Raw genomic sequence first — 16670 nt, forward strand, 5'->3', positions numbered from 1 at the left:
TGTGTAATATAAGAATTTCAGATAATTTCGAAAGTCATGATATATATACACAGTGGGTAATGACTTAGTTCCGTTACGAAAGCCGCAACCAGGTGAGTTATCTTGGATTGATTCTGTCTTGGCGTGATTTCTATGGACAATAAGTTCAATGTCATTCATGAGCTGCTGCATTCTTTTAATTTTTATGAATGGGATTCATAGACGTGCTATACAATATATACATCCCTACATTTTTGCTATATCTTTTATAGTTGCCCTTTAATGTTTTCTATGTCATAATGCTGGTTTTATGTTGAATTGTTTTGCATTTCTTTCTAGAAATATAATGTATTGGAATAGTAAACAAATTATTTCTAATGTTAAAATATGCAGCATATATTATTTAACTGAAAATTTGGGTCATCAACATGGAAAATTTATGTTGCATCATATCTAGGATCTATGCCTAGAGTTGTGTGTTCTTCTGATTTATTTTGAACACTTCTCATATCCACAATGGTTAAAGATGAAATGAAAAGGAAGGATCTTATCAGATTTATGGGTATATTATTGGTTGAATGGTGGTTTTTATTTGCTTTGAATCTGGATATTCTTACTAGAAGAGTACAGGTAAACCTTCAAGGGTGTTTATGTTTGAATGAGTCAGATTCATCTTGAGAAATGTTTGTGCACATGAAGGAAGAATTTGGTCTATTATTTTTTTATCTCGTAGGCATATGAGTCCTTTTCTCGGAAATGGTAAAACAATCATTTGATAAGTTTACTGGTTGCAATTTATTGTTTGCAAATCAAAATGAATGCAAGCAACAGCGGATCTAAATTTTTATCTAGTAGTACATTTGTTGTGTAATGCCTGTGGAAGCTTAATAGGGTTCAAAGACATCCCAAATGCCCCTGCTAGGAATATATCATGTACAAAAATCTCTACAATTATTTTTGTGTACGCCCGTTATTCAGACTGGTTTAGAGATTTAAACGAGTCTCAGCGTTCATTTTGTGGATTATGGGAAAGATTTGATGTCTTATGTAGATTCATGCCTTTAATATGTTTTAAGCGAAGGATGTTTGTTTATTTCAACTTGCATATGTGCTGTTCAGCTCTCTTGTCGTCTTTGCATTATCCCATGCAATCCAGAAGTTATTACTATCTGATATTTTGTGTGCTTGATAGTTTCCTGTCTGGTGTTAAGCAGCATCCCTGTCCTGCCACTGTCAGTAATATTGGTCTGTTTGATCTTGTCATGAAATGACTATTATTGTGTTCACTTTTTTCATAAGCCTTTACTTGATAGTCATTCTTGTACATATAGATATGAATTCAGTTCTACTTTGCTTTTATTTGAGCATGCTCAATTGCTCTTTTAGTTGAATGCTAAATCATGGCAAGAAACGTATCTCTTTTCAGGGTCTCTACCACCCTATGTATCAATCAACTGCTTCATCTTTTTTAGATGCCTAGACTGACTCCTTTAGCAGGTCACTTGAAAAGCCTCTTTTGAGGCTTTTCAGTTCATCAAAACAATTGATGTTTTTCATAACTATTGTTAGGAGTTGTTTGATGTTACTATTTAGACTTGAAAGCCTTAGGCTAAGCTCTACTCATTTAGCATCAAATAAATAAGCTGAGCATGAATCTCATTGTGTTACCATGTTTTTTCAAACTTCCATTAGTGAGTTGGGGGACCATATCCTACTAATATTTTGAATGATATCAATAAGATCTGCATACTTACTCAAATATTAGCTTGTCAATACCTTATTAGCTTTCTACCTGCCTGTTTACACAATTCATTCATAACTATGATCTAAACTGAATAGATGCGCCTTTCCAGTAGAAAACATCAAACTGACAAACTGAACCAGTTGTTATTTATGTTATACATATAATCAGCAAAGTGATTGTCATTACTCTGTTGGATAGAAAGCTGCTTCATTGTAATTTGATGTTTATTTTGCCATCTATTTTCAGTGACAAGTTTCTAACACTATGGTAAAGGTACAGAAATGCAGATCCCAAGCTCTTATGCGAGGCTGGACTATCAATTGACAAGATGTCCCATTCACCAATTCAACCACAATCTCAACTTTCTCCATTTGTAAGTTGCAGGGCTATATTTTGGTACCTACCTTCCAGGTATCTAACCACATCTACACTTGTCCTTTTAATTAAGTAGTTTAAAATCTAGAAATCTTGGCATGGATGGTTAGATATTTTGACATATGGTTGGTTATTGCTACTACTTTCCAAACCAATGTACATTAGAGATGGGGACATGTCAACACAAATACCAATATTAAAGTTAGGTATGCCTCAAGAAGGCATTCATTCAATCAATGGCTTGCAATTACGTCCTTGAATTTGTCACCTCTTGCCCTTTGTTTCATGTCATTTGCATGTGTGGCCAATGTGTGGTTTCTCCGGTGTCTTAGGCTATGCATGTTGAGCACACATTTATTACACTTTATTTTTCTTTTTCTCATTAATATTTAACATGCAATAAATATGTGCCTGAAACATTTCATTATTTTTTTGGTTTTTTTTTTCTTTTAACAAAGTGGATAAACAACATATATTAAAATGTCAAAACAAGAGTTACAGGGATTACATGATTACATGAGGGGAATAGTAAATACATAGTGTCCACTAGGCATGGATGATTAAAAAAAAACAAACAAACACAAATGATATAAAAGTTGAAAATTGAGAATTTATTTCAAGCCTCTAAAATGGGGTTAAATATGGATTGGAAATTAAGGATTTAATTTATGAAAGAAGTGAAATATATTGGGCTTTAGTTGTTGGAGAAATAGCATAAATTCTTAGTAAGGTCTATTGTTTGGTTGTCTTGTATGAATTCTGGTTTGTTTGGCATAATACAACACAATCCATTTAATTTTGGGGGATCATTCTACCTTTCACCTTCATTAGGCTTCACTAGTCCTTCCTTGATGGAGGTCACCTTCTACCTTTCTTTTGTTTGACCTTCATTAGGCTTCGGTAGTCCTTCCTTCTTGGAGGTCACCTTCTTTGACAAGTGCGTGTATCCTCTATAATAAGCATATTCTCTGAATATTAATTATTTTTTAATTTTGTCTTTTATACTTCTACTAACATATATTATTAATTTCAGATATAATTAATTTTGTGTATGCACGAGTTTCAAAATGGAAATGATCAAGAAGCTCAACAAAATATTATATATATATATATATATATAATTATTAAAAAAATTTGCAAATATTTAATTCATAAATTAAGTATAATAATAATAATAATAATAATATTAATAATAAGAAGAAGAAGAATGATGTTTTCTTATGTTCTATTCTTCCTTCAACACACAAAAGACAAATGGACAAGACCAACATGACCGCTCCCCTGCGCCATGTTCCCTCCATGTACGTGTCAATTCCTCACAAAATTCAGATCTTATTTTTTAAAACATATAAATTATATAACTGACGAAACGGAAAGCAAAGAGAGAAAAGTTGAATTAAATTAAATTAAATTAATAATAAAAAAAAGAACGGTTTCTAATATAGTTTAGAAGCTCTGCTACCATGCTCCTTCTTTGTATGTATATAAATACTAAATAGAGAAGCACTGGAACCCCTACATATGGAGTCGCCCTTCTCTCCTCTTCGAAGCTTGTCTAATGATCCCTCTTGAGGCTAAAAATCAGCATATTCTCCGAATAAAAATTTTATCTTTTATATTTTAACTACTAACATATCAATTTTGTATATGAAAGATTTTCAAGTTTGAACCCTCAATTTTAAGTGACTAGAAAGATTAATAAAATATTATATTTGTTTTATTAAAGAATTTTGCAAATATTTAATTCATAAATTAAGTATAATAATAATAATAATAATAATGTTTTCTTATGTTCTATTCCTCTTTCAACACACAAAAGACAAACAGGGAAGACCAACATGGCCTCTCCCTCCACGCCACGTTCCCTCCACGTACAAGTCAATTCCTCACAAAATTCAAATCTTATTTTTGTTAAACATATAAATTATATTTAGAATTTAAAGATATATAAAACAACAATATTATCAATATGAAAATTTTTCACTAGCATATTTCCAAAAAAAAAAAAAAATTAAATATTTAATTACTATTAAATCATTTTGAAAATTTTATAAAAAAATAGAAATTTTTATGCAGTGCATTAGAAAACAAATACAGTTTTAAACAAAAGTGCTTTAGTAATGACCTATTTCTATGGAAACATACAAAGTGTTTTTATTATATAAGAATTGTATTATTATAATAATAATTATTATTATTAAAATAAATAATATTAATATAACTGATGAAACGGAAAGCAAGGAGAGAAAAATTAAATTAAATTAAATTAAATTAAATTAATTAATTAATTAATTTTTTTAAAAAAAGGAACGGTTTCTAATAGAGTTTCAAAGCTATGCTTCCATGCTCCTTCTTTGTATGTCTATAAATAGAGAAGCACTGCAACCCCCGCGCATGGAGTCGCCCTTCTCCTCTCTTCGAAACCCCTCCTCTTTTGATCCCTCCTCTGACCTTTGAGATGGGGAGCCATGCCGGCGGTGCGCTCGGTTTCGGCGATCTTGCAGTGGTGGGGATTCAATGTCACCGTTATCATCACCAACAAATGGATCTTCCAGGTACCCTTTCTTCTTTTCTTTTCTTTTCTTTTTTTAATTTCATTTTTTTAGTTCCATTTTTGTTTGCTTGTTTGTTTGTTTGTTGTTATTGATCTGTTTCTTTACATGAATTCAGATTTTTGGGGAGTTTTTATTATGAATTGAATGAGTTTTGGAGAAATCTATTTGGACGTTTTCATTTTTCTTGTTGAGAAAGACTGTTGAATTTGGGATTTTGTTGCTTCTCCGTATTGGACAGGAATTATACTCCTTTTTTTTTTTTAGGATATTTCTTGGTGTTTTATTTTGATAAAGAAGATCAAGAGAAATGTTTAAGGTGCTGCTAAAAATCTTCTCATCTTGGAGAATGCGAGATGTTTAGTTTTATTAACTTATTGTGAAGCAGAGTTACATCTCGCCCTGTTCTGCTTTTTATTCTTTAAATATTTTTCGATCATCAAAGAGGATATTTGGATTTTGAAGCACTAGTATCATTCATTTATACAGTAAAAACCTGTTTTTTATTCACTCATATGATCCTTAAGATTGTTTAATACTTTGATCTAAATAGAGATTGATTTTTGTTATAGAAGCAGCTAACATGTATTTGACTTCTAAAATCATCAGTGAGTTTATCTTACTTTGGATTATTGAGGAAAGGCGTTTACTTTGTTCTTTGAAAATGTAGAAATTTTGTTCTGATTATTAGACAATATGAGATGGCTTTGTTTTGTTAACTTATGAACCTTTATAAACCAGAAATTTGCAATCTGAAGCATTAGAAAACGTAGGCACATCACATGGAATTCATTTTATTCAGTAAAAAAACCCTTTTTTTCACAAATAATATGATTCATATAGATGTTTATTAATTTTCTGCAAATAGACATTAGATTGTGTGAAAGAAAGCAGCCAATATTTATTCTCCTCCTGAAATTTTCATTGACTTTGTCTTATTTCGGATTCTGCGGGAAAGTCATTTCCTTTTTCCCTTGCGAATGCAGGATCTGTTCTGATTCTTGGACAATACAAGATGCTTAATTTTGTTACCTTATAAACTGTTTATGAAGAAAAAAAAAATGCATTTTGAAGCACTTGTAAATGCAGGCACATCACATATAACTCTTTGATGCAGTAAATACATCATATGGCTGTTTGTTGTTTTGCTGTAAATAGAAATTAGATTGTGTGAAAATTAAGCAGCTAATACTTTTTTTTTTTTCTTCTAAAACCATTAGTGAGTTTATCTTACGTTGGATTTTCCATCAAAGTCATTTCTTTTTGTTTTTTTGCAAATGCAGAAACTGGATTTTACGTTTCCTCTCACCGTATCATGCATCCATTTTATTTGTTCTGCTATCGGAGCATACATCGCTATTAGATTACTCAGAGTTAAACCACTTATTGAGGTTGATCGTAGAGACCATTGGAGAAGAATAATCCCAATGTCCTGTGTATTCTGCTTCAACATTGTTCTAGGGAATGTGAGCTTGCGTTACATTCCCGTTTCATTCATGCAGACTATCAAATCATTCACTCCTGCTACCACAGGTCTGTTTCATGTTTTCCACATTCCATTGTCTTCCAAACTTTATAATTACGTTGTTTTAGCCTATTCTGATCACGTTGTAATTTGTACAGTTATTTTGCAATGGCTAGTTTGGGGAAAAAATTTTGACCGGAGAATTTGGGCTTCTTTGGTACCCATTGTTGGAGGAATTGTTCTGACCTCACTTACAGAGCTTAGTTTTAACATAGTTGGATTTTGTGCCGCATTATTTGGCTGCTTGGCTACATCTACAAAAACAATCCTGGCTGAGTCTCTACTTCATGGATACAAATTTGATAGGTAATACTTTTTTCTGTTCACTTGTGACTTGGTGGGTGACAGTTAAAAGTTTATTGAACTGTTGATTAATCATGCACACTGCTGCAATGAGTTTTAGGCGCATTTTATATTCACCCTTGAAACTTTATGCTTTGTTGGACTGTTCACAATGATGCATATCACTACATTTTTCAGTTGAATCATGTCATCTGCAGTGTTGTGTGGTTCCTTAGAAAACAATCTATATATCTCTTCATCATGCCACATTTTGATGATCTAATGCTCAGTTAGTGATTAATTCACCAGACGTCATCATAAATATTTCTATGGTTTAGGCATTCCAATCTCTTGCCATTTAAATCATGTCTTCTATTCTAATGTCTTATGATTTTCTTTAATTTGTGTAGCATAAACACAGTCTACTACATGACACCCCCAGCTACACTGTTCATGTCAATACTAGCAATCATAGTTGAGAGAAACGGAGTCGTGAACTGGTTCCAGACTCATGAATCCATTCCATCATCCCTGATCATAATTCTTAGCTCAGGAATCTTAGCCTTCTTCCTCAACTTCTCCATCTTTTATGTGATCCATTCTACCACTGCAGTCACCTTCAATGTTGCAGGAAATCTGAAGGTCTACCTTCTTACTCAATCCATGACTTCCATATTAAATATGCAGCTGTGTTGATGTTCTGAATGCCATTTCACAGGTTGCAGTTGCAATCCTTGTATCATGGCTTATTTTCCGAAATCCAATATCACCTATGAATGCAATTGGATGCAGCATCACCCTCCTGGGCTGCACTTTGTATGGGCTTATTAAGCAGAGCCTCTCACAGCAACCAGGGACACCTCGAACTCCTCGGACACCGAAGATTCTCCGGTCAGATATACTCCCATTGATCAATGATAAACAAGATAAGTTATAAAGCTATACTCTTGATGATACAAAGGGGGTGACTTACATGCCTCTAATTACATATATGTAGAAAAACCAAAATAGGATTCTCTCATTGTTTTGGATTCTCTTTTTCTGGATTTATATCTTTATATATGAAGAAGCAGCAGCAGCACAAGTTCTGAAAACAAAATAGATACAAGAAATGTATACTGGAAATCAGTTAAGTAGACAGAAGAGATGAGATTAAAAGGTTTTGGTTTACAAATTACAAGAAGAACAGCACAGATAGACACAGTAGTAGTAGTAGATAGTAGTAGTAGTAGTAGTAGTAGTAGTAGATAACAAGTTATACTATTTGTTAGAGAATTCATGTTCATGGTGTTGTTAATCAGGCCAATAGCCAGAAGTTCTTTTGCCATCTAGTGCTCACAAGGTACCCACCAACACCATTGCTCTGTTTCTTCACTGCAAGTGTTAAACATTCAGCTTGGTTGATGCATTGCTCCACAAACTCCTCACTGTTACTCCTAAACAAGCTGTACATACACACATACATATAAATACATGAATGATATAGTTTTGTATTTGGTCATGAAATGAAACTTTACTCATACAAATCTAGATAGTTCATAGGATTAAGTTCACAGTAAAATGTCAAAACAAAACTTGAGAAACATTAGTTGGACAAATAGTGCATGTGGGGTTGGATGTATTGATAAGGTTGTGGAAGATAATGACAAATGTGGGTTAATGTTGATAGAGACTAGATAGATCTGAAAAGAAAGTGACATTTACATTGAAAGAAAGAAAGAAGGGGTTTAGCATGATTGCTCACCAGCAAATAGGTGATGGCTTGCCCTGGCTCAACACCAGCACAGAAGCCTCTAGTTTCTTCACTTGGCTCAGCACTGTTCCCAACTTTGGTCCTTGTATAACCAGTGCCTCCACCTCCACCTATTTTTATGAAACCACAAAAAGAAAAATATATAATAATAACAATAATAATGATGAAAATAGAAAAAAACAAGAAGAAAGAAAAATTTTACCTCAGATTTGCAAGCCTTGCATAGAGAACCAAGAGAGTTAGCAAGTTGAGGAATGTCATCAGTTCTATGAGTAGAAGAAGCATTAGAATGACTAGGAACAACATGAAGAAGAGTAAGCAAATCTCCTTTATTAGCCACATGAGTTAGAGCCCACATCATAGCATGCTTAGCTCTTGAACTCTGATCTATGACCACCATCACCCTTTTCTTTACTGCCATCATTCCACCACCACCTTCCAAACTTCCTCCCCTACCACCTTCCTCCATTCTCTTAGCTTTCTTTCCTCTTCCCCACCTTTTAGATCCTCCATGGCCATTAGATGAACTAAGGTAGTATGATGATGTTAATGATGAAGAGTGTTCCCATCCTCCTCCTCCTCCTCCTCCTCCTCCTCCTCCTCCATGACTTAGTTGCCTCAAAAAAGAACCTCCATCTCCAACCTCCATTACCTCTTTCTCTCTCTCTTCTACACTACTGCAACGGAGAACTTGCTCTTTTTTTACTGAAAAGTTTTTATTAAGTAATAGTGGAGAGGATAAGGACAAAGATGGAGAGAAGTGGTTCACGAGGGATACTCATGGGCCATGACTTAGCCTGGCGTAGTCTATTAGTGCAGGGAATCAATTCTCTCTCTCTCTCTCTCTCTTTTTGGATGTCTTTTGTGTTGGAAAATACTACTACTGCTACTATTATTGTATGGTTGTCTCCTTTGTTAATCACTGTTATAAATAGTAATACTTCAGTTGAGACTTGAGAGGAAAAGATAAAAGAGTTGAGAAAGTTGTCATTTTTGTTTCTCTCCAGGTAATCATGTCTGTACAAAGAGAGTTTTTTGCACCAAATTACTCACTAAATTATGTAAACATAAATGTCATCTTTCAAATTATAGATTTTCTTGTGGTAAAAACTATGCATGCTGATGGAAATGCAGGGAATCTGATCACTCTCTTGTGTGTTGGAAATGTTACTATATTAAGTGCATGGTTGTTTTAATTTGTTTAATAAATGCAATAAAGATTTGAGTGTGAGTTGGGAGAAGTGCTGGTCAGGTCATTTATGTTTGTCTTTGAGATCTTTTTTATGTCATCATGTTATCATTAGTGGAACTTTATTATTATTATTTTTTTACTTACCATAAAGTTTGTTTCTTATTATGTTTATATTTTTATTTATTTTATTTATTATTATTTTGCATTATATGGGGTCTGCTAAGAAATAAAGTTTTGGAGTCTTTTAAAGCATCATCTTGAAGCTTTGAATGGTGAGTGACAGTGCTTGTGGTGGTGCCCATTTGTGGAAGATCTGTTCTCAGTTTCTATTTTTCTCAATTAAATACCACCATTATTTTATTTATTTATTTACATATAATTATTTATATTAGATATAAATAAAAATATATTATTTGAATCAAATTCAACATTAAAATATTTTCTAAATTAATTGATATAAATCAATAATATATATTATCTCTCAAGTATATATATATATATATATTTTAATAGGAATGCATACAAGTGGCGTAAATTTTTTTATTTTTTCAATTATAAATAATGAAAATATTAAATATAAAATCCCATTTTCCAAGAAAATGAGAAAAAGTGAGAAGCAAAACATGATTGCAAAAAAGTCCTGAAAAATAATAATAATATCAAAGAAGACAAACAAAGAAGAGAAAATTCAACACAAAGCCCTTCTTTTTCTCCTCGTGAATTGAGCAAACAAAAGATGAAGATCAAGATGATGACTCCCGGATACTCCGCTATTTGTCTCTAGTGCAACATTGACCGTCCATTGGTGGTCCATCCAACGGTCAGGATTATCAGACAGGATTGGCACAAGTTTTTTTTTTTTTTACTGTGTTTTCAGGCTTTAGGACTTTCTCTCTTTAATTACTGTTTAATTATGATTAGTTGCATTATTAAAGTATGATTATGATTAGTAGCAATCTCAAAGAAATCAATCATGTGGATTCATAGTGGTGATTCTTTTTCTAAGTAAATCTGAATATAATCATTTAAAACTTGTTATTTTTTTTGTTTATATACAAAACAGAAGGATGGTACTTATGAATGGTACAAAATACTGTTTTAAACTGTGCGATGCAGGACAAAACTACATTTAAGTGATCAAGTAGAGCTTCACATGTGCACTGTGTCTGAACACCATGACAGCATACATGTGCTTTTCTTTCTTCACTGTTTTTGTTTCTGTATTTATATGTGTTTAAAACTATAATATATATTTTAACTCCCAACATTGTGAGAAAATTGAGATATAATATAACAATTGCTTTGATATTTAGACATAAGGGTGTTATCGATGAAGCTCGAGCCAAGTAGCAAGTTACTTGAGTTCGAGCTCGATTAAAAACTCGATAGAGTTTTGTTTTTGTAAATCAAGCTCAACTTGATATATAAATCGAGTTACACGATCGATTTTTTATTTAATATTTAAAAAAAATTAAGAGATACAATATTTTTAAAAATTAATTAAAAAAATTATTATTTGAGAGCCACTAAAATCTGGTTGACTTGCCCCAATCAACCAGTTCACAACTAAATTGTCTGAGCCATAACAATTCAATATCATGTCTCAATCTATACACTTTGTAAGGAAAAACTGGACCACCATAACCACCGAGTCAAGTTAAATCGAGTTCAACCAGTCGGACTAGTCCAATTTTGACTATGATGTAGATATAATATATTTATGTATACATGGATGATTAGGGGTGTAGTCGATCGAGTTCGAGCCGAGCAACAAACTACTTGGGCTAGAGCTCAGTTGAAAACTCGTTGCTCAATATTCGACTCGAACTTGATCGAGTTTTGTTTTTGTAACTTGAGCTTCGAGCTCGCTTGATTAAGCTCGATAAAAACTAATAATAAACTCGATTTAATTAGAGGTATCTTTATATTCGAACTCAAGCTCGAATTCAATCATATATATAAAACAAACTTATACATAATATATATCCACGCAAATACGACTGCTCAATTAAGCTCGCAAACACTCGAGTCAAATATAAAGATACTCGAATTTGGCTCGCTCGACTATTTGAGTTTGAGCTCGAGTCAACTATAAACGAGTCAAGTTCGAGCTTTCTCTAAATCAAACTCGAGTAACTTGCTAATAGTAATGTATAATTTACCCTCCTAATGATGATGCATGGCATATAAATGCAAATTCTTTATTTATATGTTGATCATTCATGTGATTTCAACACTATTAAAAGAAAACTATATAAAAATACAATCATGGACCACATGAATTGCAGCATTTATAAGCCATGCAGTAACTAGGTACCAAAATATATATTATCTATAGACTTGAGGAAATTTTTTTGAAGCCACTCAAGCACTGAGCTCTAGTCCCAGAAAGAGACTCATCACCAATGCATAGATAGGTCAACACAAGTTGCCAAATAAACTCATTACCAATAAGACATGAAAGTTTAATATTTTCATTGACACAAAAGTTCTTGTTTTATTAGCCCTTTTTAAGGAGCATATTCAAAGGCTCATCCCATTCTAAAATATTAGGATGAGTTTGAAGCAAAAGTGTATTTTTTTATATCTATTATGAACTAATTTGATAATCTTGTTCATCAACAATGAAAAGCCTATCATTATCTCTTATCACCTCAATGCAGTCAATCTCCGCCCCTTCTTCATTTGTTACAATTTTGTTGCTTGCATCAATCCCAAATTTCTTTCCTGCCAATAAACAAATGCTCAGAATTTTTTTCTTTTTTTTTTTTCAAGAGTATAACAATATGATTTCATCCTTTAAAATAATGATCAATATATTATCATAAAAACAATATGTATATTCTATTTTTAGTGTATATAAAATCACTTGCAAAATAAATAACTAATTTTTTTGAATGATGCAAGTAATAATTTTTTCCTATAAATACAATACTTAATATATTTTTTATATGATTATTTGAGACGGTAACTCTTCCTTTTGCCAAGTGAAAGTTGACGGATTTAACTCCCTCTCACAATATTAATTCAGATAAGTGACTTATCCACCTTATAATTATATAAATATAATTCACAAACCAACTCCATATGTGTGTGTATATATATATAAATGAGGAAGGAAAAAAAGGAAGGCACATACCAACAATGTTCTTGAGCTCTTCCATGGAATTTGGCAAATTGATGAGCTTCCCAGCTTTAGAACAAAGATTTCTCATCAATGGATGTCCTTCATACACACTAACTCTTGGACAAACTTCTCTCCTCTCCCATTTCAACATGTTCCCTCCCTTCCCATTTCCATTCCCATTCATCTCCACCACCTTTCCTTCCTTCTCACTATTATTATTCTCAAATATTCTAATTGAATGACCAACTTCTCTTTCTCTAACCATTTCCTCAAACTCCTCACTACTCATCATACTACTCTCCCTTGTTTTATCTACATTGGCACCATTCATTATCAAGAACTTCACCATTTCCATTTTCTTCTCAACCATTGCCACTTGCAGAGCAGTTAATCCTTCACTGCTTTCTGAATCTATATCCAATCCATGTTTAAGAAGCTCCTTCATTGCATGTATGTCATTCCTTTTTGCTGCCAAACACAAGAGGTTTCCACTTGTGTGTACATTTGACACACTTGCATATTGAAGTAGTATGTTAAAAATACTATGCTGTTTTGCTGTTATTGCTGCCCACAAGGGTGTGTCTCCATTTGCATCTGCAGTAATACATCATTCAAAATCCAAGCATATACAACCTAAAATCATTAATTGTGAAATTTATGTGAAATTTTTAACTGAAGTTGCTTACCTTGTATGTTTATGTTGCAGGCATACTTGAGCAAAACCAATACACAATCTTCATATCCTTTTGATGCTGAAATATGCTGCATTTTAATCAAACCCAAAAGAAAACATAAATCAAATAGTTATGATATAAATCTGAAGAAAAGTTGAGAAATATTTATCTTTTAACTCTTACAAGTGGTGTTCTTCCTTTAGAATCACCAACATCAGGATCCATTCCAGCCTTGAGAAGTTCTTCAAGAAAACAACAGTTTCCAGTTGCAGCCACAGTCAATAGATTACATGGTATGTTAGCCTCATCACACTGTCCATTCTCTCTTACCAAATCCTCAATGCTAATATCTTTAAATTCTATTTGATGCTGCAATTATCATAAACAATAACTTAATTAAGTAATTACCAAAATCTTTGATTACTTAAACATTAAATTGATTACCTTGAGAAAGTTCTTGATGATAACGCTGCTATCATCTTGTTTAGATTGAAGAGCTTCTTTAAGAGTGGCTTGTTTAAGTCTCAGTAACTGAGACAAAGATCTTGTTCTGAATGTGAAACCTTGAGGCCTATTGCAAACTGCACTGATCTCACCAAACATATCTCCAGTGCTTAAAAGACCAACCAAATTCTCTTTATCTTTGTCACAATGTATAATCTCAACCTCACCAGACACTATAATATACACATCATCTGATGCCTCATTCTGCACAATCACATCTTCTCTTGGTGGTATGTACTCTGCTTTCATATTTGATACCTGCTCCAAATAATAAATGCAAAATTAGAGCGTATTGAACTCTCATTGTTTTGATGTTTAAGAATTACATTGCTTGATTTCTATTGAGAATTTCCCAATAAGTATAAATACCATAAGTGCTAACTAACCAGGAAAAGAAGCATTTCTGCTGAGACACCTTTGAAAAAGATAAACATCTTTAACAATTGGAAGGAAGAGTTGCTGACAAATGCTCTTGCAAATGGATTTTGGGAGCTGATCCATAAGTTGTTGTTGGTTCAAACTCTCTGCTCTGAATTTTAAACACATGTATGCCAATATTTGCTCTTTCAATCTTGGACTCAAATGGTTTCGGCATACAAAGTTCGACGCCGCCTGTATGCTATTCCTCTGTTAATAATAATAAAAGCAAAAAAAAAAAAAGATCAATCAGTCATTGTGTATATCCATCTAAGAATGGAAAATATTTAGTAACATGTGCATATATATAGATAGATAGTTACAAATTCCATAGTGCGGCGAGTGCCTTCAACGACTAAATTAGTCATGTTGCCGATGAGATAAGCAGTGAGACCGAGGTTGAAGAGCATGTACACAATGTTGAAGATCATCTCCACTGTGTTAACCGCATGGAGATCACCATAACCAACTGTTGTCATGGTTGTAATGGACCAATACATTGCAGAGATGTATCTAATCCATAGATTTGATTCTCTGAAGTTTGGAATCACTGAACCAATCCATGTCTTTCCTTGATGTGGATATTTATCTGCTAACAAGTAGTATAAACATCCAGCACAGTGAACAAGAAACAGAGTCACCTGCATTATATACAGTTCTCAAATCATTCATTTCAATGAATCAAACAAGTGAAAAAAAAAACCAGTGAGTTTTTCAATTCACTTACAGAGAGAAGTCTAGCACATCTTATCCAGAAATAACTGAATCTGATATCTTTTTCAAGCCTACAACCATGAAAGAATCATTAGTAATTATATATATATGTACATAAATAATATAGAGTTTAAGAAGATTTCTAGTCACCTAGTGAAGAATTGCTTGACCTTTCTGAGACGCCAAAGTCTAAGCATGCCAAGAAGACTATAAGAAAGGCCTGATTTAACTTGACCAGTTATTAGATAACCCAAACCTTCAAATGGAATGGTTGAAGCCACATCCATGATGAACCATGTTGATAAATACCTGAGTGAAAGATATATATGTTTGTATGTGCATGTTATATATAAATCATTATTGAGTTGTTTTTATTTTATCAATGAAGAACAGAAAAGAGCAAACCTGATAGCTATTTTCTTCTGATCAAGAACAAGAAGATGAGTTCTGGAGTCTATGTAAGCAACAAAGAAAGTAAGAACAATGTCGATGGCGAAGAAAAGATCGATAACATTATCGGCAACAAGAAGTCCTCCTTTGGCAGAAGCATTCATGAAGGCAACTTCAAATGGATAAACCCATGCAGAATATGCAATCAAGAACACCATCAATGTCTCCCAACACCTGCAACTCAACATCTTAATTACTTTTTCCATTACCATTAATGTCATTGCATATAGATGATGAGCAAAAAATAAATAAATAAATAAATAAATAACCTGTATCTTGAATCCATTGGAGAGATGATCTTGCCTCTCTTATCAAACTGACATTGGTTGTAACTGGAGACACCCAAAGGAGGAAGGATGAGTTTGGAAAGATTGCGAAGACTTAGAGAGTCATCATCTTCATGCTTTGGCTTCACATCATCCTTTTCATTCTCTTTGGTATCAAAGCTTGAACCTGGAATCATACTTGCAGACATTGTTGCAGTGGTATTGCCACTAGAGATCTCAAAACAAGGATGAAGATGTCCTTGTAATGGAGGTTTAATTAGTGGTCCTTGGATGATATCCATCATTCATGGGGTCCTCCATATCACTCACTCTATTGCTTAAAACCATATCTTGTATACATATATATATATAGTATGTATTTATGTATGCATTGTATATGTGAGTGTGTGGTGAGGATGGTTTTTGTAAAGTTTCAAGCTTGAAATGATTTGAGTTGGAGATTTTGTTTGGAGATTGCATGTTCAGTTCATTTAGCAATATCTTAGAAGTTGACATCTAGGAAAAGTAATAAAGAAGAATATAATAATTTAAAAATTAAAAAGGGATAATTTTGGGTAGGGTTGGATTTGTTGGAAAAGTATTAGTCTTACTTTCTGAAAGATGAAAAGGTGAAAGTCAAGCAAGAAGAATCAGAATCATATGGGCTGCCTTGTTGCATGGTGACATGTTTTTCCCATGCACAAATCAAACAATTACTGGGAGATTCAATTGGTAATCATATGGTTATTATAGAGAAAATTGGTCTTGGAAGTTTTATAATTACATATTTACACTCATAAAAATATAATTATATATATATTTTCTAAAAGTTTAAAATAACCCTTATATAATTTCATTTTATAATAAATTTTTTTAAAAAGATATATGTGTAAATGGTATAATGGTTATTTTATATATCTGTTATTTGTTAAAGAATGATTTTTAACTAAATTGAACCCAGGAATATATATGCAATTATATATATTATTCAGGGGGTATGTATATAATTATCTTTTATTTAAGAGTAAATATGTAATTTTAAAATTATTCAGAGGTATATTTTGTAAAACACCCTCATATAAAATATTTTTTGTGAAATAGTTGGTGAAAAAAAGA

At 32.6% G+C, this 16670-nt stretch overlaps 3 protein-coding genes across 3 annotated transcripts; 1 reads left to right on the forward strand and 2 right to left on the reverse strand.

Annotated features, from left to right (window-relative positions):
* Positions 1-4469: 4469 nt before the first annotated feature.
* LOC120259289 (UDP-galactose transporter 1-like) lies at positions 4470-7552 on the forward strand. The gene is made up of 5 exons (XM_039266870.1): positions 4470-4653; positions 5934-6183; positions 6274-6481; positions 6868-7099; positions 7176-7552. The coding sequence occupies exons 1-5, from the start codon at positions 4567-4569 to the stop codon at positions 7392-7394; spliced, it is 996 nt and encodes a 331-aa protein (XP_039122804.1). The 5' UTR covers positions 4470-4566; the 3' UTR covers positions 7395-7552.
* Positions 7553-7573: 21 nt separating this feature from the next.
* Positions 7574-9052, reverse strand: LOC120259290. The gene is made up of 3 exons (XM_039266871.1): positions 8413-9052; positions 8202-8320; positions 7574-7902 (listed from the first exon to the last, which is right to left on the reverse strand). The coding sequence occupies exons 1-3, from the start codon at positions 8857-8859 to the stop codon at positions 7755-7757; spliced, it is 714 nt and encodes a 237-aa protein (XP_039122805.1). The 5' UTR covers positions 8860-9052; the 3' UTR covers positions 7574-7754.
* Positions 9053-11853: 2801 nt separating this feature from the next.
* LOC120259108 (potassium channel AKT2-like) lies at positions 11854-15876 on the reverse strand. Its single transcript, XM_039266645.1, is given in 12 exon segments — positions 11854-12129; positions 12542-13123; positions 13216-13291; positions 13387-13572; positions 13648-13965; positions 14094-14129; positions 14131-14334; positions 14448-14765; positions 14852-14909; positions 14989-15147; positions 15244-15462; positions 15558-15876. Coding segments are annotated over 12 exon segments (2595 nt in total). The 5' UTR covers positions 15860-15876; the 3' UTR covers positions 11854-11992.
* Positions 15877-16670: the final 794 nt, after the last annotated feature.

The sequence above is a fragment of the Dioscorea cayenensis genome, chromosome 4 (genome assembly GCF_009730915.1).
Source record: "Dioscorea cayenensis subsp. rotundata cultivar TDr96_F1 chromosome 4, TDr96_F1_v2_PseudoChromosome.rev07_lg8_w22 25.fasta, whole genome shotgun sequence".
Classification (NCBI taxonomy): domain Eukaryota; kingdom Viridiplantae; phylum Streptophyta; class Magnoliopsida; order Dioscoreales; family Dioscoreaceae; genus Dioscorea; species Dioscorea cayenensis.